Source organism: Leucoraja erinacea, chromosome 21, assembly GCF_028641065.1.
Source record: "Leucoraja erinacea ecotype New England chromosome 21, Leri_hhj_1, whole genome shotgun sequence".
NCBI classification, from domain to species: Eukaryota; Metazoa; Chordata; class Chondrichthyes; order Rajiformes; family Rajidae; genus Leucoraja; species Leucoraja erinaceus.
The window spans coordinates 5734222-5761084 of record NC_073397.1 but is presented as its reverse complement, the minus strand read 5'-3'; the positions used below and the strand labels follow the sequence as shown (position 1 = coordinate 5761084).

Sequence of the window (26863 nt, the reverse complement as noted above, 5' to 3'; positions counted from 1 at the left end):
CCATGTACTTCGCTTGATTCCCAGGGACAGTTCTGGATGCCATGTTAGCTCTTTATGGACCACTGGAACCACACAACCCAATAAAGAGTAATGAGGACTGTATCTAAACAGTGCCATTCTTCATAGCTGGAGTCTTGTGCCCAGGATAGCACAGGCCAATAGTGTATTTTGACCAAATGGTCTATTTCAAATTTGAAGGCAGCCAACAGGACCAAGTCGCCAGAGCCAGAAGGCCACTGCACCAGTGTCTTTCCCATGACCCCACTCAGGCTCACCAAACGGCACAAGTTACATTATTGAACCCCCTTGTCAAATGATGATGGGACAGTTACTCCACTAAAAATGAAATGCAATCAGGCAACTCATAATAAAATAAGCAACTCATTTAATCAAGTACCAGATAGCAGCAGAAATTACACCTTTTCTGCAGTGGTATATCCTAAGGACATGTAGCTAAACATACAGTCATTGCACCAACATCCATTGAAGGACAAGACACAAGAAACTAGATGCTGGAATCATGATCAAAACACAGAGTGCCAGAGGAACTTAGCATATCCGAAGTGAATGGGCAGATGACATTACAGGTCAGGTCTCTTCTTCTTATTGAAAGTGTGTGTGTGTGTGTGGGGGGAGAGAGAAACCATTTGGAAGAGAGAGAGGAGGGCAGGACAAAGCCTGGCAAATGATAAGTGGATACAGGTGAAGGTGGGGTGGGTTGATTAGCTGATGGGTAGAGTGAGTGATAAAGGCGAATGGTGAAAAGGAGATTGGAACATTAAATATGGAGAGGAGTGCATGTATAGCTAGCCCAAGGGATATGGATGGAAAGTGGATGAGGGGGAGACGTGGGAAGGATAAGGAGTTAATGGGGAGACTTATGGATGGGCGAGAAGTGTGGGAAGAAGGGGAAAGGAGAAGAGTGTGGGGAAAGGGGAGCAAAATAAGTGGAAGATAGTGGGAGGAATGTGTGCATACCAGGGTGAGCATACACAGGAAAGGGGGAATAGGGGGATGTTATTTGAAATTGAAAGTTTTTAAAGATCCATAGTATGGAACCAGAATTCAAGAAATTCTCAAATACTGGGATAGGAATAGTGTTTTAAAAAGACAAATGAGACTTACTTTCAAAATAACTTTTATTCAGTGCCAAAATGTACCGAACTGATAGTATGGTCTTTCTGTTTATATGCCCATGATATACTCAACATATCACTGCCACATCTCATCAGTGCAACATTTCTACAGAGATCCAATTCAAACTCACCTAGTAGTACATCCACTGCACTCTTGTCACCCACCAGGCAGGCGTAAATCTCACATGCTGACATAGAGTCAGACACCAGCCAGGATTATAAAACAAACACGGTTATGTGAACCAGCTACTGATTCAGCTCCAGTCAGGAGACCCCCTTGCTCTGGTTACAACCAATAATCCAGTGTATTGGGCCAAGCCTTTGCTCTTTTGTTTCACTCAGTTGAGCCATTTATTCACGATATCAACGTTTGTCTACATTCTTCATACAGGAGTTATAACCAGTCTGAAACGGCTCTGTGAACCATCCCAATCTTTCAGTTCTCCAGGTGTACAAGAAAACATCCATGGTTAATTTTCTTTTATTACTGGGTACAAAGTTAACAACCTACATTTGTGTCTGCACCATTGTGTACAACATTCATTGAACAAAATAAAAGTTCATTTGAACACTTTCAAAATGTACATAAAATTAAACTGTGAACAAGACTTATTTTACAGAAAAATGGGATGGTGCAGCAACAGTTTTCCAGCAACCTCAATAGCCTATGGAGATTGTGCTACTGTTTGGGCATATGTTGCCTGAATATTGGTGAAGTGACCCAAACTATTCCAGGCACCATGATACACGTCACTCATTTGATAAACAGATTCTGAAAAGCATTCACTAAGTCTCACCTGCTTAACACAAGGCTTGTAGTTGTCTGGTTTATTTTGCTTGCAACCCGGAAATTGTAACCTGTTAGTGTTCTGGTGCAGAGAGTGGCCAGCAGATGGCCTTCAGGACATTGTTGATGGATTTGAAACCAACACATCTCATTTCATGGATGAGTTATTAGCTCTCTTGAGTAAAGTTGCGTTGCAGTCACGTTCTTGACTTCAATGCAGCTACAGAAATGGTGTAATACAGATCGTTCTGAGAGCTCCAGAACCCAGCAATTTTATTACCGGACTCCACATGGACATACACTGTGTCAAACATCAAAATACATTTCAAACTAAAAATTATGGAGTTGGCTATAAATGCTTTGCGGTACAGCTTGCTGTCTCCAGCCAAAGGCCAGAATGCAATTGCAGTTTACAGCCACAAACCTTGCCACTTGCGTTGCACTTTCTACACCAGTAGCTACATAAGGGAATAGTAAGACCAGTTGACATATACACAAAACAAACAGAAAATACCCAATCAAGGTGACATTGGATAAAGCAAATGCAACAAAACAAGATTTTAAATTTGTGTCCTATCATCTCCACCCATATGATCTGCCCGTAGGCAGAATTTAATTGCAAGAGTTACACTTTGTTTTGATCTGTGAGCTACAGCAATGTTAACTACATATTTCACACCTTTCTGGAGATGAAGGCAGAAGAACAAATATTGCAATTCTGCTGTCACTTTAGAGTGTAGAATCCCGATTTAATGAAAACATGGAGAAAAAAAAATTAAGATACAATTAACTGTTTGGATGCAAGTTAAACAGATCTATTTTGGGGAACAGTATTATAGTCTCCTTAGGTACGACAAACCTCACCTTAGGTTTAAACAAATTAGCAGCAATGTATTATGCTGATAGAATACCTATTTATGTGTGTCATTACTACAGATTTTCATGGTCACCTGGGAACTTTGAACAAAGACTCTAAAAATGAGAATGTTGCCATGTTACAATATAGTCAACAAAAAGAAATAAAGCTATGCCCAACAATGGGAGTGTGTTGCCCCATCAGTGAATCTGCAAAATGGCTCATTTCAAAATGCGAGATGGCCTAACGCCATTCCTTTAAAAAGCAGTCATGTTTTGGTGAGTAACCAGTGCCCAATTCTGTTTACTTTTCATATCAGTGCAAAACAAGTTTGTAATAGAAGTGTAGGTCTTCAGCAAAGAAAGCAACACCATTTTTAATAGCTTACAGTGTGGTTAAAGGCTCTTGGTCGTTAGGATTTCCTCAGGGAGAAAACAAGAAGCTGGACTGTAAACAGCACCTGCTGTCTCCCTCACCTTGTCCCATTCTTCAATAAAACACAGACCATTCCAGTGGAGGGGGATCGGTGCTTGCAGAATGACACAATTACACTGCCAAAAGCCTTCGAAATCTGTGAGGGAGTCTGCAAGATAGTGGCACTGGTTGACTTGGTCAGTGGGAAGAGGTTTGCATTCTGCCTGAAGAAAACCATCAATGGAACATCTACATGTAACAATCGGAAATTAATTATCTGGATACATTAAATTGTACAAGTTGTCACAGCATTAACATGAATATTCCTTGTGTTTTCTCTGAATATTTCAAATAATAAATAGAATTCTGAGCTAAACCAATGGGCTGGGTTGTGAACATGATTTTGCCTACCTATTCATTTAGGTAATATTTTTTGTTCAAAGCTACTTAACATCTTATTACAAACAGATCCATGGTAACAGATTGTTAAAGACATAAGATTCCACCTCAGATATACAATGGATCCAGCACACAAGTAATGTCCTTGTAGAATTACCAGGAAATAATCAATTTCTTCTTCAATACAGGTGAAGTCTGATGCCAGCTTTACCACAGGGTGACTGTATATTGCAGCACAGTGTATAGTCTAGTCCATGGATTAAACATTTGTGTTCAAGTCATTCCCAGGCTTGGGTCGGGAATTCATTGACGTCTGTCATTACTTCAAACGGTACTTCCTTGTGATTGTACATTAGCTTCAGTCTCATCCTCAATGGGTGCTTTAAAGGCAAGAAAAACACTTTAGATCAAACCTCAGTATTATTATACCCCATCATCATGTTTCCAGGAAACCTCCAGAGATTGGAATAGTCAATGACATTTATGATTATCTCAAATGAAATATTAGATTACAGGAAGGCATTAAACTCATTTGCTAGATGCACAAATAGAATAAAGCCACAGTCCCTTCTACTTGTATGTAAACTCAGTTGAGAGGCTGTGTAAAGTAGTTCTGGAACCTCAAGTTTAAGCTGCTATGTGGACAGCTACGACAATTACTGCCCAGCACTTTTGACCCTGCAGAGTATTCTACAGTCTAATACGTTCTATTTGCCCATCATACCCTCACCATCTTGATCTATCTATCACCTGCCAGCAATGATCCTCTCCCCTACGCACTGCTTCATATGGGTAACCATCCCCATTTCCCCCCACTCTCTGAGTCTTGATGCAGGGCATTGACGAGAAAATTTGCCTCCACAGATGCTGATTGATCTGCCATTATCCAGCACTGCTTTTGTTCCGGATCCCAGTATCTGCAGTCACTTTTGACTTCACCTGTGATGTCCACCAATTCGGTTTGCCTGCAGCTATGTGGGCTTCACTTTCATTGGCAGAACGATGGTCTGGAGGCTGAAGAGTTCTCCAGAAGCCCTTGTGGTGGGCGGGAAACAGAGGATGGCCGTATATCAGTAGTGGGGGAAAAAATGTTTAATGTTTTGTACAGGTGCTAAAGTGTTTCATTAGAAACAGAAAAATAAAAATAGTTAATTCAGCAGGTTAGACGCCTGTGAACACAGCAAAATTATTTGATGAGTTCTCATTAGTAATAAGAACTGTCATCTGGCTGGTTTTCAGCAGATATAGAGGCAAGGCTGGGAATATGTTTGATTCCTGTAATTAAAGGAATTCCACCAAAACATATGAAATAAAAGTATAGCAATCACCATTTGGACCCATGAGAGTGGGAAGAATACAAGAAGTTATCTATTGCACAGCCTGTATATGCGTTGGACCTATCATGGGTAGAAACATCCGTGGACAGCTCCAATATACAGAGGGAATATTTGTGATATCAATGAGGGGCGGGCAGGGTGCGGACGTGGTTGATGGTATCCTCAGTCCAGAATGCTTTGTAAAGCCAACTGAATTTTAATTGAACTTATAAATTCCTGAAGGAAGTTATTTGGCTGAAATTGTTTTTCAACTGATCAGGTCTCCAAATCTGAGGAAGGACATTATTGCCATAGAGGGAGTGCAGAGACGGTTCACCAGACTGATTCCTGGGATGTCAGGACTGTCTTATGAAGAAAGACTGGATAGACTTGGTTTATACTTTCTAGAATTTAGAAGATTGAGAGGGGATCTTATAGAAACTTACAAAATTCTTAAGGGGTTGGACAGGCTAGATGCAGGAAGATTGTTCCCGATGTTAGGGAAGTCCAGGACAAGGGGTCACAGCTTAAGGATAAAGGGGAAATCCTTTAAAACCGAGATGAGAAGAACTTTTTTCACGCAGAGAGTGGTGAATCTCTGGAACTCTCTGCCACAGAGGGTAGTTGAGGCCACTTCATTGGCTATATTTAAGAGGGAGTTAGATGTGGCCCTTGTGGCTAAGGGGATCAGGGGGTATGGAGAGAAGGCAGGTACGGGATACTGAGTTGGATGATCAGCCATGATCATATTGAATGGCGGTGCAGGCTCGAAGGGCCGAATGGCCTACTCCTGCACCTAATTTCTATGTTTTCTATGTTTCTATGAAAGGAGATACAGCTGATTGGCCACGTGAAATTCTTGCAGGGCAGTTTTATATCGTCAATTTACTTTGCCAAGGTATAAGACTTCATATCCCTGATTCTTCAACGAAAGGAATGGGTGACGGTCCGGGTCGAGACCCTTCTTCAGACAGATGAGTAGATTATTGTCTGTTTAACCCCACAGCTTTATTCAAGGAAAAAAGTCATAAATTATTAGTAAGAGGCAAGATGACCAAGTATGAAGAGCTGGTCATAGACTGCCGTAAGCAGGGCTGGAAGGCAAGGTGTATGCCCATCGAGGTTGGCTGCAGAGGTTTAGCAGGGCAATCGCTCTACAAAGCCTTGAGTGCACTGGGCATCAACGGCGAGGAGAAGAGCCTTCAAGAACACCACAGAGGTAGTGGAGAAGGCCTCGAGATGGCTCTGGATCAGGAGAGAAGGTCCATGGGGAGGAGCAAATGCCACTTGAACACAAGTCGTGGTCTGATCAACCACGGCTGGGTCGCCTGGGTGAGGGTGTCTGATGTTGAAAGACTCGAAACACCCAATGACCCCAGGTTACATCACTGATGATGTGTTCAGGAGCATCAATAGATGTATTTTTTATCAATCAGTAAGAGGCAATTATTTGTTCAAGAAGGAACTGCAGATGCTGGATGATCGAAGGTACACAAAATTGCTGGAGAAACTCAGCGGGTGCAGCAGCATCTATGGAGCGAAGAAAATAGGCAACGTTTCGAGCCAAAACCCTTCTTCAGACAGAGGCAATTATTTGGCAGTTCAACAGTAATTGAAAACAACATGCATTCTTTGATTTTCAAGATATTCCTTGGAACTTGGGGAAATTACAGTTTAACCATGAACCATGTTTAACAGGAAATGACTAACTAAAATGTTCAACTTCTTCACTTTATTCGTGCTTTTCCTGTAAATGCCCCTCAAAACTGCATAAAACTACACTCCAGTGCTCCAATATAAGCATGCAGAGAGAAGCTGTTCCAAACATTTATTTAATGGTATGAATGGACAGGTGACAGAGCCACTGTGAGAAATAGATACTTTTAAACAAGATATACAAACATGTTAGAAGGGAGAGAGTTGACAGGGGACAGGCAGTGATGGTAGGGACAAAATACCAACCTTTTGGGAGTTGAGAACTCTCATCAGCTGTGTGATTGCTCCAGAATTCTTAGCAGGAATGATGCTGCCACTGGGAGACATCAATTGAAGTTGGAAAGACTGCAAGGCAGAAATTGAATATGAATGACCAACTCAAACTCTCTTGTGTTCATCCATGCCCTCCCCTCTCATGACTTCTTTACTGGGTCATTATTGAAGCGAGCTGACAACAGTATACATTCGACATGGCAGTATTCTGAATTCACAGTAAATTACAAATGTGCTGTCATCTGATGTCTCATCGGTGTTCCATGTAAATTGGCTTTACTCTTCCTATCCCAAGAACCATAGATCCTTTTATAGAGATGTCTCAGAGATCTCTGCGACAAAGCCCTGAACCACATCTCATCTATTTTCTGTATTTCTGCTCTCACCCCCTCCTCGATAATTTGGGAAGTTAAACCAGCGCAGTACCTGCATGGTAAATAGCAGGGCCCTGGAGCGTTGTAGAACAGAGGCAACTAGAGGCACAGGTACATCGTTTCCTGAAAGTGTCAACACAGGTAGACAGGGTAGTGAAGGTGGTGTGTGGCAGCCTTGCTTTCATTGGTCAGGGTATTCGGTACAAGGGTTGAGATGTCATGCTGTGATGGATATTCCTTATTGTTGATGAAAAATATAAGGAAGATGAGTTGGTTATAGCCTGTATATTACCCTAGAGCTTATATACGGGGAAGCATAATGGGTAAAATGGCCAACATAGGATGTTACGAGGGTAACAAATAGATTTATCATGCTGTTTAGGTTCCACTGTACAGATAGTTTAGTTAAAATAAACATAAGTAGCTACGGGTAAAAATACATGTAGTGACAGATTACAATACACTACTGCAATACATTCTGCTGAAAAACAGGCTTCCTTAGCTACTGAGGGGGATAGTTGTTCGAGGTTGTGGCTAGGTTCAGATCCGTTGCAAACTTGAGATTACAGCTGCTATTAATCACTGTGTTTTGCGGGCAAATCTCCAAGAAGTTAATGAGTGGCCCCCATTTTGGTAAGTAGACCCCATCAATTCTCCCTATAGGGATATTGGCATTTATTTGTTAGGAGAGAGGTTTTTTAAGACACGGGAAGCAGAAGGTTAAAGATAACTCTGGGGAAAGACAAAATTGAAAGATTACGGAGCCATGATCAATGATGACTTATTTAAAAAATATAATTTTTAGTTTCAAGTAAGAATATAAAATGCTGCAGGTACTGTGAGTCTTTGAAAACACTTTGGGTTCTCTCAGATTGTACCAGTGCACACTGTTAAGGCCTTCACTAAACCGACTTGTTATATAGACTTACCACTGATCTATGAGCTGTTTTATTTTGTGTTTGTCCCTATCTAAGTAAAGCCAGATACACGTTTTTGATGTAGCACAAAATTCTCCCCAACACCTATCCACACCCAAAAAAAGTTATTCACTGACTAGACCCAAAGGTGTATTGCTAATATCAATTAATCTAATCTGTGAAATGATCAAGAGAAACAATAGGGTGCACATTGACCCAATTAAATTACTCCATCCACTTGATCTTATTAATTGTAGATGATGGCACCTAGTAGAAAAAAAGTTTAAATGTTAGAAGACAGAAAGTGTGGTCACGTGTTACAGAGCTGAAAACACTCCTCAGTCCCAGTCCACTAAGGATCTTGCCCTAAAATAGTCTTGCTACGACAGTCGATTTGTTTATCTGCAATTTATCAATGATAGGACTGTAGTAATCTTGACACAAAGATTGCTAGGGTTGCAGAATATGACAAAGGCTATCAAAATATACAGCGGGAAATAGATCAGTTACAGAAATGGGCGAGGAAATGGCAGATTGAGTTTAATCTGAGCAAGTGCACTTTGGGAGGTCAGATGCATGTGGAAAATATACAATTAATGGCATGACCTTTAACAGTATTAATGTACAGAGGGCTCTTGGGTCCATATCCATGACTCCCTGAAAGTGGCAATACAAATAGATAAAGTGGTAAAGACGGCATATGGTATGTTTGCCTTCATTGGTCAGTAGATTGAGTATAAGAGCCAGGAAGTCATTATGTAGCTTTGCAGGATTTTGCTTTGGCCGTATTTGGTGTATTGCATGCAGTTCTGGTCGTCCCAATACAGGAAGGTCGTGGCGGAAAGGGTGCAGAGGTGGTTTACCGGAACGATGCCTGGAATAGGGGATATTAGCTGCAGAGCGAGGTTGGGCTGGCTTGAATAGTTTTCCCTGGAACATTGGAGGATGTGGGAAGACCTGATGGAAGTATAGAAAATGATGAGAGGCATAGATAGGGTGAATAGTCAGAACAGTTTTCCAGGATGGAGAAATCAAATACCAGTGGCCATACATTTAAGCTTTGAGGGGCCAAGTTTAAAGTAGATGTGTGGTGCAAGTTGTTTTTTTAAACATGCTAAAGGTGGTGTCTGGAATGCACTGCCAGGGATGATGGTTTAGGCAGATATGGTAGTGGCATTTAAGAAATCTTTGGAAAGGCACACCAATATGGTGGGAAGAGAGACATGCATTATGTGCAGGCAGTTAAGAATTGGTCTTGGCATCATGATCATGGACTGTTCCATATTATTGAAACTCGGAAGGGAAACAAGAGTGTAAGTAGATCTGTCTCCATGGACAACAGTTAACCTGTCCCAGCAGCATTTATATCTTTAGAATGAGTTGCAACACGTATTAAACCTGTTTACAAATCCACCACAGAATCTTTACATCCGGATGGGACGGGTAAGGAGAAGATAAAATACATGCTTCAATCTAAAAAGAAACATATAAATACCCTTACACTCAAGAAGATCTCCAAGGGGCATCGCTTAGAAAAAAGGGTATTGTTTTAAGAATGAGACTGGGATAGGAAGTCATGATGCAACTCTACACGACTTTGGTAAGGGCGGAGTTCTGATTGTCTTGCAATAGGAAGGATGTCTTAAGCTGGAACGAGTGCAGGAAAACATTCACAAGTTAGGACTGGAGGGCTCGACATGAGGAGGCTGGATAAACCACAACATTTCTCTCTGGAGCGCTTGGCCAAGGTGTAACCTTAGATTTATAAATTCATGAGGGCATAGATGAGTTGGCTGAAGGGACCGTTTCTGTGCTGTGTAACTCTGGAGACACACGAGATGGGTTATTTGAATCTGGAGCATCAAGAAATCTGTTGGAGAAATTCAGTGGGGCGAGCAGCATCTGTGTGGGGGGGAAGGAATTGTCAATGTTTTGGTCTGACTGAGAGTGAAGAGGGTAGATAGCAAGCATTAAGAGGGTAGAGAGTGTCCCCCTCACCTCTTTATAAATTACCAGATTTTTTTTAATCTAGTGTGTTGCATTCACTGTTCACAATGTAGTCTTTTCTACATTGAAGAAAATAACCAGATTGAGTGGCCACTTTGTGGAGCAACTCAGAGCTCCCTGTTGCTGCCCTTTTATTTTCTAGCCCAATGCACACCATCACCTCCTGCACAGCTCATGGTGTCCTGCTGTGAGAGAATTTTGCTAAACTTGAACTGTTCTGCCTGTTGAAACTAAAGATGCCACATTGTTCTTAGGAACGCCTTGGCCGAATGATTGCAGCATTGTGTACAGATATCTGTTTCTTTGTGCGTGATGTTATTATCTGCATATATACGGGTCTGAGTAATGTAATTTAGGCGGTTTTGTTAAAATCGCAACTCCCCGACTAAGCTGATTAAGGAACTAAGATATGTGGTAGTCTGGACATACAATTGTTTCTTCGGCAGTATATAGACCGGTGCCATCTGTACTCTTGAGGAACTTTCTCCCGGAACTACTCGCTCTCCACAAGTCCGAGTCCTCGATTGATTTCCCTGACAATCTGGCGTAGTCGGCAGGATCAATAATAAACGGAATCCGGACAGGGAAAATCCTACTCGATGGGAAAATACTGGCTGTGACCCAGACCAGAGGCAGAACGCCAAGAGAGGACGGGAAGAAAAATAACTCACGACAGGAAGGGTAAGGAAAACGGGGACAAGAATAGACCCCAAATAAATGCAAGTAAAATTAAGTAAAGGATTGATTTCTCCGGCACCTGCACTGTTCCAATGATACTCAATGCAAGCCTGAGGAACAGCACCTCATCTTCATGTTTAAGCCTTCTGGAGTCAACATTACATTCTACAATTTTGGATATTTGCCGATATCAAAACTGGCCATTTCTACTGCAAGTTGTGTGATACTGCCTCAGTTGTTTCTATTAGCACAACCTGACCTGTTGAGGTCACACAACCCCACATTTTGGACATTTTCATTTCCTTTGTCTCTGATCTCACTTTTGAATTGTCCTCAGCTCAGCGTTTGTTCCATTTTTTAATCATTAACTGTCCTCATTAACCCGTTAACCAGATGATTGCTGCATCTCAATACCACAACAACCCTGACCTCACTGTCCTATCCATCTCTCCCCATCCTCTCGGAAACTTAAACCAAACTTTTTTTTTTCACTTTTCCATTTCTGCGAAAGGATCTTTGACTTTGAACATTAACACTATTTCTCTTTCCACAATTGCAGTCTGATTTGCTAATTGTTTCCAGGGTTTTTTGTTTTTATTACAGCAAAATGTTGCTCTAACCAGCAGCTAAATGCAGGAATTATTAAATCAAATCTGGATGGCTCCTCGTATGTCCCATAGAGGCCAACCCACCATTCACCATGATGCTGCAATAAGATGGGAAAAAACGCGAGGTGTATTGACGTGTATGTAAAAAAAGATTTGACATAACAGCGCTGGAGTAACTCAGTGGGTCATGCAGCAACTGTGGAGCAAATGGATAGGTGACATTTCATCTGTGGTGACCCTTTTTTAAACTTCTGCCATCCTATCAAAAACATTCTCACAGCAGGAAATTCCAGGATTTAGATCTAGTTATGAAGGAAAGGCAAGCTAGTTCCATGACAGGGTAACTCCCCTGGGAAGGCAACCTGTAAGTGGTGAAGTTCCCATATGCCTACTGTATTTGTCATTCTGGGGGGTTAGAGGTCATGGGTTTGGAGGTGTCGGGCGTGTTCTAGGCTATTAACTGCAAATCATTTTGATGATTCACTCTGCTATTATAGAGGAATGGCTAGTATTTGTGGTGGTGAATGGAGTATGAATCAAGCAGATTGCAGACATGGATAGTATCAAGATTTTTGAGAGGTTGGAGCGCATGAGAGGGTATTACACCACACTCTTGTCATGTCCTGCAGATGGTGGAAGAACTTTGAAAAAAATCAGGAGGCAAACTATTGCTTACAATTCCCAGCTGTGAACTGCTCTTGCAAGCAAGGACAATGATGGTGGGAATCTTGTCAACAGTAGTATTAATGAATTACAAAGGCTGGTGGTTAGACATTTTGGAGATGGCCCTTACTTCACATGCAGCAAATAACATTAACACACACATCAGCTCATGCCACTATTCTGCCTAGATTCTGCCTGATTTGCTCCATTTTCTGGAGGAGTTGAAATTGGAATTGAGTACTGCACAGAGAAAATATGATGACAAACAAGTAAAACTGCAGATGTTGGAATGTGAAATTAAAAACAAATGTTGGAAGAACTTAGCCAGTATCGAATCCAGTCAAGGGTGTGTGTTTTGGGTCAGACTCATCCTCAGAACTGTGGAAAGAGTGGTATTTTTGCAGTTTTCGTAGCAGAGACATTGGAGGAAGTGAGTTACAAGTCGAAAGACCAAATAGAGATAGGTTAAGATAGGTTAGAAAAGGAGCATGAGTGCTAATCGTTAGCAAGGCATTTTAAAGAGTGGGGTGAGAAAGATGTAAATATTAAGGGAAATGACGAGAGAAGAGTTTACCTGAAGTTGGAGAATTCAATGTTCATTCCAGAAAGTTGCAAAAGTGCCTAAATGGAAGATAAGATGTTGGTTTTCTCATTTACATTACACCTTACCATGGCAGTGGAGGCGACAGATAGGTTAGAAAGGGAGTGTGTTTGAGAATTAAATTGGCATGGAACTGGAAGATCAGGTTCATTCCTGCAGTTTGAGCATAGGTGTTCCATGATGCGATCACCTAATCTCCATTTGGTTTGCCTAATATACTACAGGTCACACTATGAACACCAAATGCAGAACATTGTATTGGAAGTGCAAGCAAATCAATGCTTCGCCTGGTATGTTTGCGTGGGGCCTTGGGATGGTGGGAAAGGAAAAGGGTGATTAGACAGGTACTACTACGTGAGGTGCTATGTTACATCAAGTGGCGAGTGTGGACAGAAGAGTGGACCAGAGAGTCACAAAGTGAGGAATCTGTGCATAAAGCACAAAGGGAAGGAGAGTATGTGAGAGGGTGTGACTGGTGGTGCAATCATGTTGGATCTGGCAGAAATTGATGCTGTCTGCAAAGGCAAATGGGGTGGAAGATGAGTGAGTACAGGACAATTTGGCCTTTGTTCTGCTCCGAGGGAAGTAAAGGAAGATAGAAACAAAAACCTGGAGTAACTCAGCGGGCCAGAAAGCATCCCTGGAGAAAAGGAATAGGTTACGTTTCGGGTCGCGACCCTTCTTCAGACTGGAAAAGCAGTTGAGAACTCCATCCACTGTGGCCGAGAGGGGGTCATATTTCAGGAATAAGAACATTACAGTGACATCGGAGCAGAAGGTCTCATCACTAGAACAAAAGCAATGGAGAATTAAACAGAGGGAAAAGAATTATATCCTTTGCGCAGTGAGAGGATGTATAGTCAAGGTAGCTGTGGGAATCAGTATGCTTGTAAACAAGGTTATTGGCTAGGCAAGGGAAGTTTCAGAGAAGGACCACATATATGTGAGTGCAGAATAGAAATTGGCAGAAAAAGTGATGACATTTGAATTATGTACAAGTGCAAGATGTGGCACCAAAGCGGTTGGTAACATATTGGAGAAAGTTGGAGAAAGGGTCCTGAATAAGATTGGAACAAGGTCTGTTCCACGCATTCAACAAAAAGACAGTTGGCACCCAAGTGAGGTCCAAAGCTACACCTTGATGCTGGGAAAAGAGTGGAACGGAGAAGTTGTTGAGCATAAGGGCCACTCTGCCAGTCAAATGAGTGTGTCCGTAGAGTGGTTGAGCCTCCATTCAAGGAAGGCCCTCATACTTTCCTGATGCGGGCTGGAAAAGCCTCACATCCTTGTGTCCTATTCAACATGTAGGAGCACTGAATCATTAAGCCTCGCAAGACTGTCGGAAGGTAATCATGAGTAGGTTTTCTTGTCTAAGTTTAACCTGTGCCATGAGACTTCTTGGGGTATGTAACCAATGTTGAAGACATATCAGACCTTTTCACTCCTGCCTCTCCTTCACTCTATTGTGTGTCTGTTCTGTTGCGTCTGCCCTATCTATGACACAGCATATATGCCCTGTCTATGACCCAGCATATATAGCTAATGGAGAAATGTAGCCGGTTGGCTGCACAATAGAATTTGAGTATGATAAATTCCGGCTATTGCTTAAATCACCCCTGAAATAGCTCTCCTAACACTTATGAGTTTCAAATCAGTCGGACCACTAGCAATTTTATTATTCAAGTCAATATAGGACTGGCCTGTCCAGATATATTCTTACCATGTGCTAACTTGGGCACTTTAAAACAACCGAATGACGGGTCATTGCAGAGAACAAATATAAATCTAGATCATAGATCTGAAGTCAAAGAAACACCAGATGACAGATTGTAAAGCAGTTGGGATGTCACAAATTCAAGACTCAACAGCTTTTCATAACATTTAATTCCAAAATATATTAAATGAACTAAATTTAAATTCCACAGCTGGTGTGAAGGGTTTGAATTTGCTTCTCTGAACTGTTAATCCAGGCCTCTAAACTGCTAGCTCAGCAACTGCATCCAAGAAGAGGGAACAATTTATAAAGCAAGGGAGTTATATCAGGAAGTTGGAATAGGGTCCGATGGACAAGCGGGGCCTAACAGGACACTGGAGAAACTAAAGAAATATTGGTATTCAAAGTTTAGTAGCAAAGTGAAGTAGGTGGTCTTGGCCCAAATGAAGGGCAGAATGATGACACTGGCAGCAATATCAGCAGAGGTTCTAGTCCCAAAGACACTCACCATCCAGGGGTAAAAAAACTCTTCATGTGTCAACTTCCACTTTTTCCATACTAAACACCTAAACAATAGATAACCTATCCAAAACTCACCTTTGGTACAGCAGCTTGCAAAACAAAGTTGCTCATATCCATCTCAGTGGAATTTGATGCGCACAGGGTAATGAACAGCATATTAGGGTTTGCTTTGGAACGTTCAAAAGAAAACTCTATTTTCAGCCCATTTTGATTGAAGGCGGTGATGGAAGGAATACCTGGAACAAATAATATTCCTTGTGTTTAAGAAGGAACTGCAGATGCTGGAAAATCGAAAGTACACAAAAAAGCTGGAGAAACTCAGCGGGTGCAGCAGCATCTATGGAGCGAAGGAAATAGGCAACGTTTCGACCTTCTTCAGTCTGAAGAAGGGTTTCGGCCCGAAACATTGCCTATTTCCTTCGCTCCATAGATGCTGCTGCACCCGCTGAGTTTCTCCAAATAAGATTCCTTAATTGTATTTAGACATTCTAAATCTTTGAACTTCTATTTAGAAACAGCTTTGTCAGGATTCCAATGATATCAGAAAAAATGAAAAGAATTTCAATTTAATGGCCATCATAGCAGCCACATACTCAGTGCAAGTCATTTTAGAGACAGAAAGGTAACACAGATGTCCAGATTTGTACATTTCCTTACAACCAAGGTCATTTGGCCCATTAAGTCGACTTGGTGCTCAAAACAATCAGTCCTGCTCCCCCATATTTCCCTGTAAACTATTCATTCTCATGCTTCCACTAGTACAACAACATCATCTATTGCCCAGCTACACCAAGGACAATATACCGTAGAAAGTCCATTCTGACAGCATCCTGAGCTAGAGATGAAACCTGGGTGGTGAAAGCAATTGGCAACAGCTCAAACTGTTGCGTTTCTGTAATGTGCATTATTGAGAAATGTTGGCCAATTGAACTGTTAACCTCATGGTTTCAATTTCCTTTATGAATTGGTCTACCTACGAGTTCATTTTGCAATGCTCAATCATGTAATGCGTAGAAGCTATTATTAAGAGCACTTTGCTTCCAAAGCTTCACTCAGGGTTTTTTTGAACAATAAATAAGGCAATTCTCTAGTGCTGCTCTTTCACAGCCATTCCATATTGTTAGAGAACGTTCTAGCAGGAACTTCATAATGTTCATACAAGAAAAGTTAGGATTAACCAAGATAGCAAAATGCAGAGATCCAACATCTTTCAGTGGAAACTAAATAAGCAATAGCTCCCATGAAATGGGATCCACTGTTTCAAAAATCTCAAAGTGGATGCTGATAAAAGAGAAAATGGTTGGATAGTTCTGATGCAACTGGTAAAAGTTGAATTTCTGCATCCTTTGACTGGCATTCATAAATTCAGATTCCAGCGCTCAAGAGCAGTTTTTAGGCTAACTAAGCTAACCACTTAGTTTGCTTTTCCAATAGTTCTCACCATCTATTCACTACAATGACAACAACATCATCTATGCATCTGGATGTCTCAGAATAAATGGAAACGTCACAACGCGCTTAGACCACATCGAGGTTAGAAAATATGACAAAGCTCTATTTTGGTACACGTTGGTCCAGTATTGGATTTATTACACCTTACCTTGCTTTGAATTGGAAGCATTCTGAAAACTGGGAGGAGCAATGCCATCTGGAAGTAATTGTGGCTGCCCAGCTGACAGACCTGATGACTGCAAATCTGAAATACATTTTTAACCGGACTGAGTAAAACTAAAACATTTGACTTTTTAAAATCTTTATCATAAAATTTTATCTACAAAATCATTTATAATCCTTCAGGCATTCGGTTGATTTTCTAAGAGTTTTTTTTAAATCAGTATTCTCCGACATTAAATTTAAAGTTATGGAACCATCATCCTAAGCATTATTTATGCTTAATTAGTTAAGCATTAAATAATGGCACACATCAGTAGTTCTTTAAATTAGTTGCCTAATCGTAGTCTGAAAATGGTTATCAAGAATTACAAAAGGATCTTGACAGGTGGACAAGTGGGCTGAGGAATAGCTAATGAAGTTTAATTCAGATAAGTGTTGCCAGGGCATGACCTACAAAGTTGGCAATAGGGCCCTGGGAGTGTTGTAGGTCAGAGTGATCTAGGAGTACAAGTACATGATTCCCTGAAAGAGGTATCGCAGTTAGATAGTGTCGTGAAGGCGGCTTTTGGTATGCCGGCCTTCATCAGTTGGGGAATTGAGTATTGATGTTCTTCGTTATGTAGCTCAAGCCCTGAGCTACAGGGAGAAATTAGACAGATTAGGACTTTATTCCTTGGAGCTCAGGAGGCTAATGGGCCTGTCCCACTTAGGCGATTTTTCAGGCGACTGTCAAGTTGCCGGCAGTCAAAGTGAAACAATCACACACACACACACACCTTCCTTCACCAGCAGGCGGGGGACAGGGCAAGCTGGGGAAGCGTTGTCTGAGTGAAATTCTCACGGTGCAAAGCCATTGTGATATAGCCACACACCGCGATGAATAGGAAGGTTGGCGCTGTAATGGGGGAGAAGGAGTGGAGACAACTTTTAAGAAGCCAGAGATACACGGTTGTGAAGCTCGGCGGACATTTAACATTCGGTTAGTCTTGGCTCTAAAAATACTGCTTACGTTTATTTTTCCCAATGAGCCAATGAAATTCACCGGTCAGCATCTGCTACAACCTACGAGAACCTTCGACCTCCTGGCAACCCACCTACGGCACGAGAATTCCCGCTACTCTCCATGGCAGCTTCATTCTGAGGCGGCGACTAGTTCCCAGAATGCGGGAACTCCTCACGACCATGAAGGCGACTCCCCGGCAACCACCCACGAACATGTGGCGACTGCATCGTCTCCTGCAGTCGCCTAAAAAGTCGCCTTAGTGGGACAGGCCCAGAAGGGGTGATCTCATTGAGGCTTATAAAGGGAAATAGATAGGGTGAATGTCTTTTTCCCAGGATAGTGGAATCAAGAACCATAGGTTGTAGGAGAGGGGGTGAAGATTTAATCGGAACCCGAGGGCCAACATTTTCACATAAAGGGTGGTAGGTGCATGGAATGAGCTGCCAGAAGAAGTTGTTAAGGCAGGGGCAATAACAGCATTTAAAAGTCACAGACAGGTACATAGTTTTACCCATGTTAAAGGTTTACATGGATGTGGGCCGAAAAGGTAAATGGGTCTAGCTTAGATGAGGATCTTGGTCGGCATAAACAGGTACTCTGTAGGTACTGTCAGTAATAACAGCATAAACAGGTACTCTCAGTACTGCTGTAGATTTGGGAGGAGCAACAGCAGCAACAGATTAGCTAGAGATACCACTGATTGGCTCTAGCCCAAGTGTGAGGAGAGGGGTGAAAACAGTTGAAAACTGAGGAATTGGCTGTGTAAATTGGTAAATAGGCAATTTATCAGTCAATTTAAGCAGGACAGCTCTTTGCGAGCGGCAGTGAGTGAAGTGCCCTGTGAGAAAAGTGTGAGTCTTTGGAGAGGAGGCTGAGGAGAGGAGACCACGCAATAAGCGAGGCAGGTAGGGGGAACCAGGAGGAGATGCGGCAGGAGCCACAGCCCTTGTCCCTGACGAGCATCACCGAGGCTCTTACTCAATGTAAGGACGGGATCAGGGGCTGTGGGAGGGATGAGCAACCTGGCTGCAGCACCGTGGATCAGGAGGCCATTCAAGAGGGGGGAGTTAGAAGAAATGCCGTAGTGATAGGGGATAGTATTATTCGGGGGGTAGATAGGGTTCTCTGCAGCCAGCAGAACATGTCCCGAAGGCTGTGTTGCCTACCCGGTGCTAGGGTTAAGGATATCTCTGCGATGCTGGAGAGAAATTTGCAGTGGGAGGGGGAGGATCCAGTGGTCGTGGTCCATGTGGGGACCAATGACATAGGAAGGACGAGGAAGGAGGATCTGCTGAAGGAGTTTGAGCAGTTAGGGAATAAATTAAAAAGCAGAACCTCGAGGGTACTGATCTCCGGATTGCTACCTGAGCCACGGGCCAAATCGGCGAGGATACGTAAAATTAAGAAGCTAAATGCGTGGCTCAAAGACTGGTGTGGGAATAATGGGTTTGGCTTCTTGGGCCACTGGCACCAGTACTGGGACAGGGGGGATCTGTTCTGTAAGGACGGACTTCACCTGAACGGTGCTGGGACTGGGGTCCTGGCAAATCATATAACTAGGGCAGTAGAGAGGTCTTTAAACTAAGTAGCGGGGGGGAGGTATCAAGGGGGGTAATAACGGCAGGGGTAGAGGAAATAGAGCAGGGTATCAGTGGGGAAGCGGCAAGTCAAAATGTGACAGGAGACAGAATGTGTGAAGATAAAGCTTTAGATGTAAAAGGGGCAAAAACGGAAAGGAAGGGTAGTAAAAATCATCTGAAAGTGCTTTATCTAAATGCACGGAGTATTCGTAATAAGATAAATGAATTAACGGTGCAATTAAGTATATATAGTTATGATATCGTGGCCATTACGGAGACATGGCTGCAAGGGGATCAGGACTGGGAGTTAAATATAGAGGGGTACTCGACAATTAGGAAAGATAGACAGGAAAGAAAGATAGACAGGAAAGAAAGGGAGGAGGGGTGGCCCTTTTAATAAGGGAGGGAATAACGGCAATAGAGAGGAAGGATATTGCGTTGAAGGATCAGGATAGTGAAACAGCTTGGGTACAGATAGAGAATAATAAGGGGAAAAAAACACTAGTGGGTGTAATTTATAGACCTCCAAATAGCTGTGACGCTGTTAGTCAGAACATAAATCTGCAAATAGTTGACGCATGTAAAAAGGGAACTGCTGTAATCATGGGGGACTTCAATTTTCATATTAATTGGGCAAACCAAACTGGGCAGGGTAGACTAGAGGAAGAGTTTATAGAAAGTATTAGAGACGGGTTCCTAGAACAGTATGTCACAGAACCGACAAGGGGGGAGGCAATCTTGGATCTGGTCCTGTGTAATGAAGCAGGATTAATTAAAAATGTCATAGTTAGGGACTCGTTGGGAACAAGTGACCACAATATGGTCGAATTCCATATTCAAATAGAAGGGGAGCAGGTTGAAACTCAGGCTAGGGTGCTTAGTCTAAATAAGGGGGATTATGAAGGTATGAGGACTGAGCTGATCAAAGTTGACTGGGATAGCAGACTCAAGAATAAGACGGTACATGAGCAGTGGTGTACGTTTAAGGGTATACTGTATAACCTTCAAGAAAAATTTATTCCTATGAAGAAAAAAAGGGGTAAGGGTAAGAACAGTCAGCCATGGCTCAGTAAAACTATAAAGGATAGTATTCGGCTGAAGGCAAGGGCATATAAGGTAGCCAGAGATAGTGGGAGGGTAGAGGATTGGGAAGCATTTAAAGGTCAGCAAAAAATAACTAAGAGATTAATTAAGACGGGGAAAATAGACTATGAAAGGAATTTAGCGAACAACATAAAAACTAATAGTAAGAGTTTTTATAGCTATATAAAAAAGAAAAAGGGTGGCTAAGGTGAACGTTGGTCCATTGGAGGGTGAGACTGGAGAGTTGTTGGTGGGGAACATGGAAATGGCAAAGGCATTAAACGAGTATTTTGTATCAGTCTTCACCATAGAAGACACAAAAAATATTCCAACGCTGGATAAACAGGGGGCGGTAGGAATGGAGGAGCTAAATACTATTAAGATCACCAAGGAGGTGGTATTAGGGAAATTAATGAGACTGAAGGAGGATAAATCCCCTGGGCCTGATGGATTACATCCAAGGGTCTTGAGGGAGATAGCGGTGGGGATTGTGGATGCATTGGTGATAATTTTCCAAAACTCCCTGGAGGCAGGAACGGTCCCAGTGGATTGGAAAATGGCCAATGTAACACCTATATTTAAAAAAGGAAGTAAACAGAAGGCGGGTAACTATAGACCGGTTAGTCTAACATCGGTGGTGGGTAAAATGTTAGAGACAATTATTAAAGAAACACTAACGGGGCACTTGGATAAACATGACTTCATCGGACAGAACCAACATGGTTTTGTGAAGGGGAAGTCCTGTTTAACGAATCTGCTCGAATTCTTTGAGGAAGTAACAACCCGGGTGGATAAAGGGGAACCGGTGGATGTGGTATACTTGGACTTCCAAAAGGCTTTTGACAAGGTGCCACATAAGAGACTATTGCTAAAAATAAAAAATTATGGGATTGGGGGTAATATATTAGCATGGGTAGAGGATTGGCTAACAAATAGGAAGCAGAGAGTGGGGATAAATGGTTCATACTCGGGATGGCAACCGGTAACTAGCGGGGTTCCGCAAGGGTCGGTGCTGGGACCCCAGTTGTTCACAATTTATATAAATGATTTGGAGGAGGGAACCAAGTGTAATATATCAAAATTTGCGGACGATACAAAAATGGGAGGAAAAGTAGGGGATGAGGAGGATAGGAAGAGTCTGCAAAAGGATATAGATAAGCTAGGTGAGTGGGCAACAACTTGGCAGATGAAATTTAATACTAATAAATGTGAAGTCATTCACTTTGGGAAAAAAAAATGATAGGGCAAGTTATTTTCTAAATGAGGAGGAGCTGCGTTGTAATGCAACGCAAAGGGATCTAGGGGTATTAGTACATGAATCACTGAAAGTTAGTATGCAGGTGCAGCAAGCAATCAGGAAGGCCAATGGAGTTTTGGCCTTTATTGCTAGGGGGATTGAGTATAAAAACACGGAGGTCTTGCTGCAGCTGTACACAGTATTAGTGAGACCACATTTGGAATACTGTGTACAGTTCTGGGGTCCATATTTAAGAAAGGATGTACTAGCCCTGGAGGCAGTGCAGCGAAGGTTTACAAGATTAATTCCTGCAATGAGGGGATTGACATATGAGGAAAGGTTAAGTAGGCTGGAACTCTACTCTTTGGAGTTTAGAAGAATGAGAGGCGATCTCATTGAAACATATAAGATCGTGAGGGGCCTTGATCGGGTGGATGCACCGAGGATGTTCCCAATGATCGGGGAAACTAGAACTAGGGGACATAGTTGCAGAATAAGGGGGGGCTCTTTTAAAACTGAGATGAGGAAGAACTTCTTCACCCAGAGGGTGGTTAATTTATGGAATTCACTGCCCCAGGGAGCAGTGGAAGCAGAAACTTTAAATATATTTAAGACTAAAATAGATGGTTTTTTTAGCTGCCAAGGGGATAAGGGGCTACGGGGAGAGGGCAGGGATATGGACCTAGGTATGGTTAGTATAGTAAGACCTGAGTGATCTCCTGGACAAGTGTCGATCGCCTAGATTGGGGTCGGAGAGGAATTTCCCGGATTTTTTTTCCCGAATTGGACCTGGGTTTTTATCCGTTTTTTTGCCTCCCCCAGGAGATCACGAGGTTCTTGGGGTGGAGAGGGGTGATAGCGGTATAAAGGGGAGGGTAGTGTCTTGTGTTCTGTGTCTTGTGTCTACTGTTTGTGGGTAAGTGTGTCTGTTTAGTGTTCAGCCATGAGCGAATGGCGGTGCGGGCTCGATGGACCTGGTGGTCTGCTCTCGCACCTACTTTCTATGTTTCTATGTTTCTATGGTTGGACACATGAGCCTAGTTCTACGCGGTGCGAGTCTATGAATATGATTCTAACGCCTTGGGGGACTTGTTCAGGAACTGGCCGAGCCAACAGGATAAGGCTTCATTATCGCTGGGTGGGGGAAGGAGTAGGGCCTGTGAATAAATGGATGAGATTTGAGGAAGCAATTATTTTCTTCGAACATCATGCAGACACCAAAGCTCATCTATCACAATAAGGAGAGACCACCTAGCCTGCTTAGCTAAAGTGCTCCCGAAAACAAATATCTACCAAAGAGTCAGGAAGTTGTGCTATTGTGCTAGAATTGTTTAATGGGAAAGGAATTCCCACTGTTATTTCTCACGTAAAAATTAAAAAGCTGGAGAAATTCAGTTACTATGCGGACAAAGAGATGGTCAATGTTTCAGGTCGAGATCCTGCATCAGGAGAATCCAAACAGACAGCCAACTCACATTATTGCGGACCTCTTTAAAACGGATTTCAGTTATAATGGAAGGAGCATCCCCACAGTAATCGGACACCACTGTCTATTCAAGAACATAGGCTGCTAGTTACACTACGGGATGCCAATGAAAATTAACAAGCAATTGCTTTGATCGACACTTGTGCAACGGTACTCTATTCAACAATGTGACAAACTGCCTTCAGTCTTTTTAGCTTGCAGTAACAAAGTTACACTTTTTGTTGTTAAAAAAATACTTTTTTTGTTAAAAAAGGACAATTGAAAACAACTTGCTATTTCATGGAGTGACCACGAGGTGGCTGGAGCAAATCCCTTAACTAGTTATAGCAGACAATCAGCAAGGGAAAAAGGGTAAAATTAAAGGTGGGAGGTATTGATACAATTTCCCTTAACTAACGTTTGTCCGTCCATCTATCTATACTTAACTAAAACTCTCATCTTGTCCTCTACCGGTTTGTGCTGTTTTTAAATTTGCACAAAAACAGTACTCGATAGCGCTACGATTTTTCGCCACCTTACTCGCCAATCCACTGTGCTGCAAGCGCACCAAGTTTTGTTTGGATCGGTGGAATATTAGTATAATAAAAGTTATGAAGTTTTTTGTTCTTCTCTCCTGTCATTTGCCCGGACGGTGATGCCCCTTCCAGACAGGTGATTCCCCCTGTCAATCACCGTCGGCGAGGAGAATAAATCTGAAGGAGCGTAGGGAGCAAAGCGTGGAGCAACCACTATCCGCTGAGCCCGGGAACCGCTGAACCCGCCGGAGTCGGAGCCTGGGCGGGAGCCGCTGAGTGCGGCCGGAGCTGGGAAGCAACAGGTAGGCAGGGCTGGGCCACGGCAGCGCTTTTCCCTGCCCACTGGCCAACGACAGGCCGCATCTGAAGCCGTCCCCGCTCCCCGGCAACAAGACGTCCCGCCGGGGACCCGCCTGAAGCCGTCCCCATCCCCAGCTGCAGGACCTCACCCCTCCCCCTCCCCCCCACAGCAGGGCTACCCTCGCCACTGGCTCCCAACAGGCCCCGCCTAAATCCCTCCCCCGGCTGCAGGACGCTCCCCCCTTGTCCACCGGTCCCCGACGGCCCCTGCCTGAAGCTGTGCCCCTCCCCTAGTTGCAGGACTCAACAAGAGATGCAACAAGACAGCATGGACTGAATAAATCTTATCTTTAACCTTTAAATTGTTGATATATTTTAAGTTATTCACATTTTAAGCTTTAATAAATCCCTTTTCCAGTTGCTGTGCCCGTCATAATGGGAACCCAATGGGTGGGAATGGCTGGGCTGCCGGGAGCCGCTACAGTGGATGTGGGGGGTTGGAGGGGGGGGTTGAGGGAGGGGAGGGGGGGGGATGGAGTGAGTGCGTGGGCGTGGGGGTGGAAGGGGGTGCATCACAACGGGAACCCGTCAGCCGCGCCTGCGCAGTTGGGGACTATGCGTGAGTGGTGGAATATTGCGTTGGGGGGGGATCAGGCCTCCTGTGTAAAAATGGGACACAATGGGTCCCACAGTCTATTTTCACTAATTTCATTCTACTTTTCTTTCCTTTCTTTCCCTCACAAAATCCTCCAAAACTCATTCTTGCATATAATTTTGTTCATATATGAAAGGAAAATCTTACATTCATTTAGCACGTATATTATTAAATGGACACTTGTCCTACAAGGATGTTTGCTCACCTGGCATGTTCAACCCATCTAAAAGATCTAGCAGCTCTCCCCTTGCTTGATGTACTTTGCTTGCTTCAGGCAGTGATACAGTTGGCTTGCTGTCATCAAGCAGATCCAACAAATTGTTAACCTGAAACAAAATACTGTGGTGTAAAATACATGAATTTAGCCCGTCTCAGGTACAATGTAATCAAATGAACTAGGCATATTCTCAACTCTTGACTACAGAGATCGCTGTGTTGGGACCATGTGTACATTCTAGGTATGAGTATACAGGTGATTGAGGGCGAGTGGACTTCAGATACGTATGCAAGGGGTGCTGTTGGGAGGGTGTATAAACTCCAGACACAAGTATGCAGAAGTAATGAGCACTACCACTTGTATTAGACTGGTTCCTTTCCCTTATTGTGTTATTCCATTGTATGATAATCATGGCCAAATGGGCAGACAATATGAGATACCCAACCACAATATGAGGTACTGTGCCTCCAGTTTGCAAGTGGCCTTGCTCTGGCAATGGAGGTGGCCCAGAAACAACAACTTGGATGTAAATGTAGACAATTAGTCGATATGTTTTCAACATGACATCAAAACTGGTGAAGATGTGAACAGCGAAGCAGGCTGCCAAAGGATACTGCAGGATATAGACCAGTTACAGATATGGTCAGAGAGAAATGGTACATGGAAATAACCCGAGTAAGTATTTAGTGTTGCACATTGGGAGGTAAAATGGATGGGGAAAGTATACAGTTAAGTTACAGCAAGTCTCTTAACAGCAGCGACGTACAGAGGGATCTTGGGGTCCAAGTCTATGGCTCCATGAAAGTGGCAACACAAGTAGACAGAGTGGTAAAGAAGGGATATGGTATGCTTGCCTTCATCGGTTGGGGCATTTTCTTTAGCATTGACATCATGAGCCCTCTTTTAAAACTAAAGATGTTCTTGCAGTCTCCTCTTCCCATTAGCTGTTCAATTGCAGAGTTTACACCCATTCTATTGTTTGCAAGATCACTTAGCTTCATTTACCATATTGCTTTAGCTTTTTTATATGCAAGTAGTTTTTTATTGCTGCCACTCTAAGTTGTGCCTCATTTATAGGTATGCCTGGTGCTCTTCCCAGCATGTTCTTCTGAACTCCATATTTAATGAGTGTTGTTTCCTTTGTTCCTTTGATTATCGTGGGAGAGTTGCTAGGCCGTTAGATTACAGGTTTTGGTGGAGTTTAGTTCAGAATTACGCATAAAAACAAGTCCTTCAGCCCACGGAGTCAATGCCAATCATCGATCACCCATTCACACTAATTCAATGTTATCCCACTTTTGCATCCACTCCCTACACACTAGGAACAATTTACATAGGGCCAGTTAACCTACAAACCAGCACACCTTTGGAATGTGGGAGGAAACTGGAGCATCCGGAGAAAACCCACGCGATCACAGGGAGAACGTGCATACTCCACACAGACAGGAGTCAAGATCAGGATCGAACCCGGGTTTATGGGTTACCACCTTAAACTATGGCACAGTGAGGCAGCAGCTCTACCAGTGACGCCCCAGAGTTGATTTCTGCTGATGATCTACAATGTCTCATGGATACCCAATTTAGCATTGCCAGTTCTGTTATAGATATAATCAAGATAGTACATGTGTCAGAGGTTATGGGGAGAAGGCAGGAGGATGGGGTTAGGAGGGAGAGATAGATCAGCCATGGTTGAATGGCAGACTTGATGGGCCGAATGGTCTAATTCTACTCATATGACCATATGACCGTACAAGTCTATCATTTAACATGTTTGTCATGTCCCACAATGTTCTCAGCATGACAGGCGATTGTGTCCACAAGAATTATGCAGTGTCACTTCCCAACCCAAAACGTCACCTATTCATGTTCTCCAGAGATCCTGCCTGACCTGCTGAATTATTTCAGCACTATTTATTTTGTAAACCAGCATCTGCAGTTCCTTGCATCTTCATTTCAACCAATGCTGTCAATGCCAGCGACAGATTTGTGAGGTCAAAGAAGTTTACTGACTGTCTGCTGTAGATCAGGTTTGACAGCAGAGTCCTTAAGGCTCAGTCAGTGGTGTTGCTGCCAAGGGACTTGGTGATGGATACCATTGCCCCCAACCAGAATACATCAAGTGTCATAGTCAGAGTAGAAACAGGCCAGACGTGTCCACGCTGACCATCCAAGCCATTCCTGCTTGTCCGCAT

At 42.9% G+C, this 26863-nt stretch overlaps 1 protein-coding gene across 1 annotated transcript in view; it reads right to left on the bottom strand.

Annotated features, from left to right (window-relative positions):
• Positions 1-422: 422 nt before the first annotated feature.
• Positions 423-26863, bottom strand: part of LOC129707179 (AP-1 complex subunit gamma-1-like) — a 97938-nt gene continuing 71497 nt past the window's right edge. The window contains exons 19-23 of the mRNA XM_055651985.1: positions 24660-24780; positions 16582-16677; positions 15057-15217; positions 6871-6969; positions 423-3972 (exon numbers count right to left, since the gene is read on the bottom strand). Of these exons, the coding sequence (XP_055507960.1) occupies positions 3871-3972; positions 6871-6969; positions 15057-15217; positions 16582-16677; positions 24660-24780 (579 nt within the window). The 3' untranslated portion in view covers positions 423-3870. The remainder of the gene's footprint in view (positions 3973-6870; positions 6970-15056; positions 15218-16581; positions 16678-24659; positions 24781-26863) is intronic.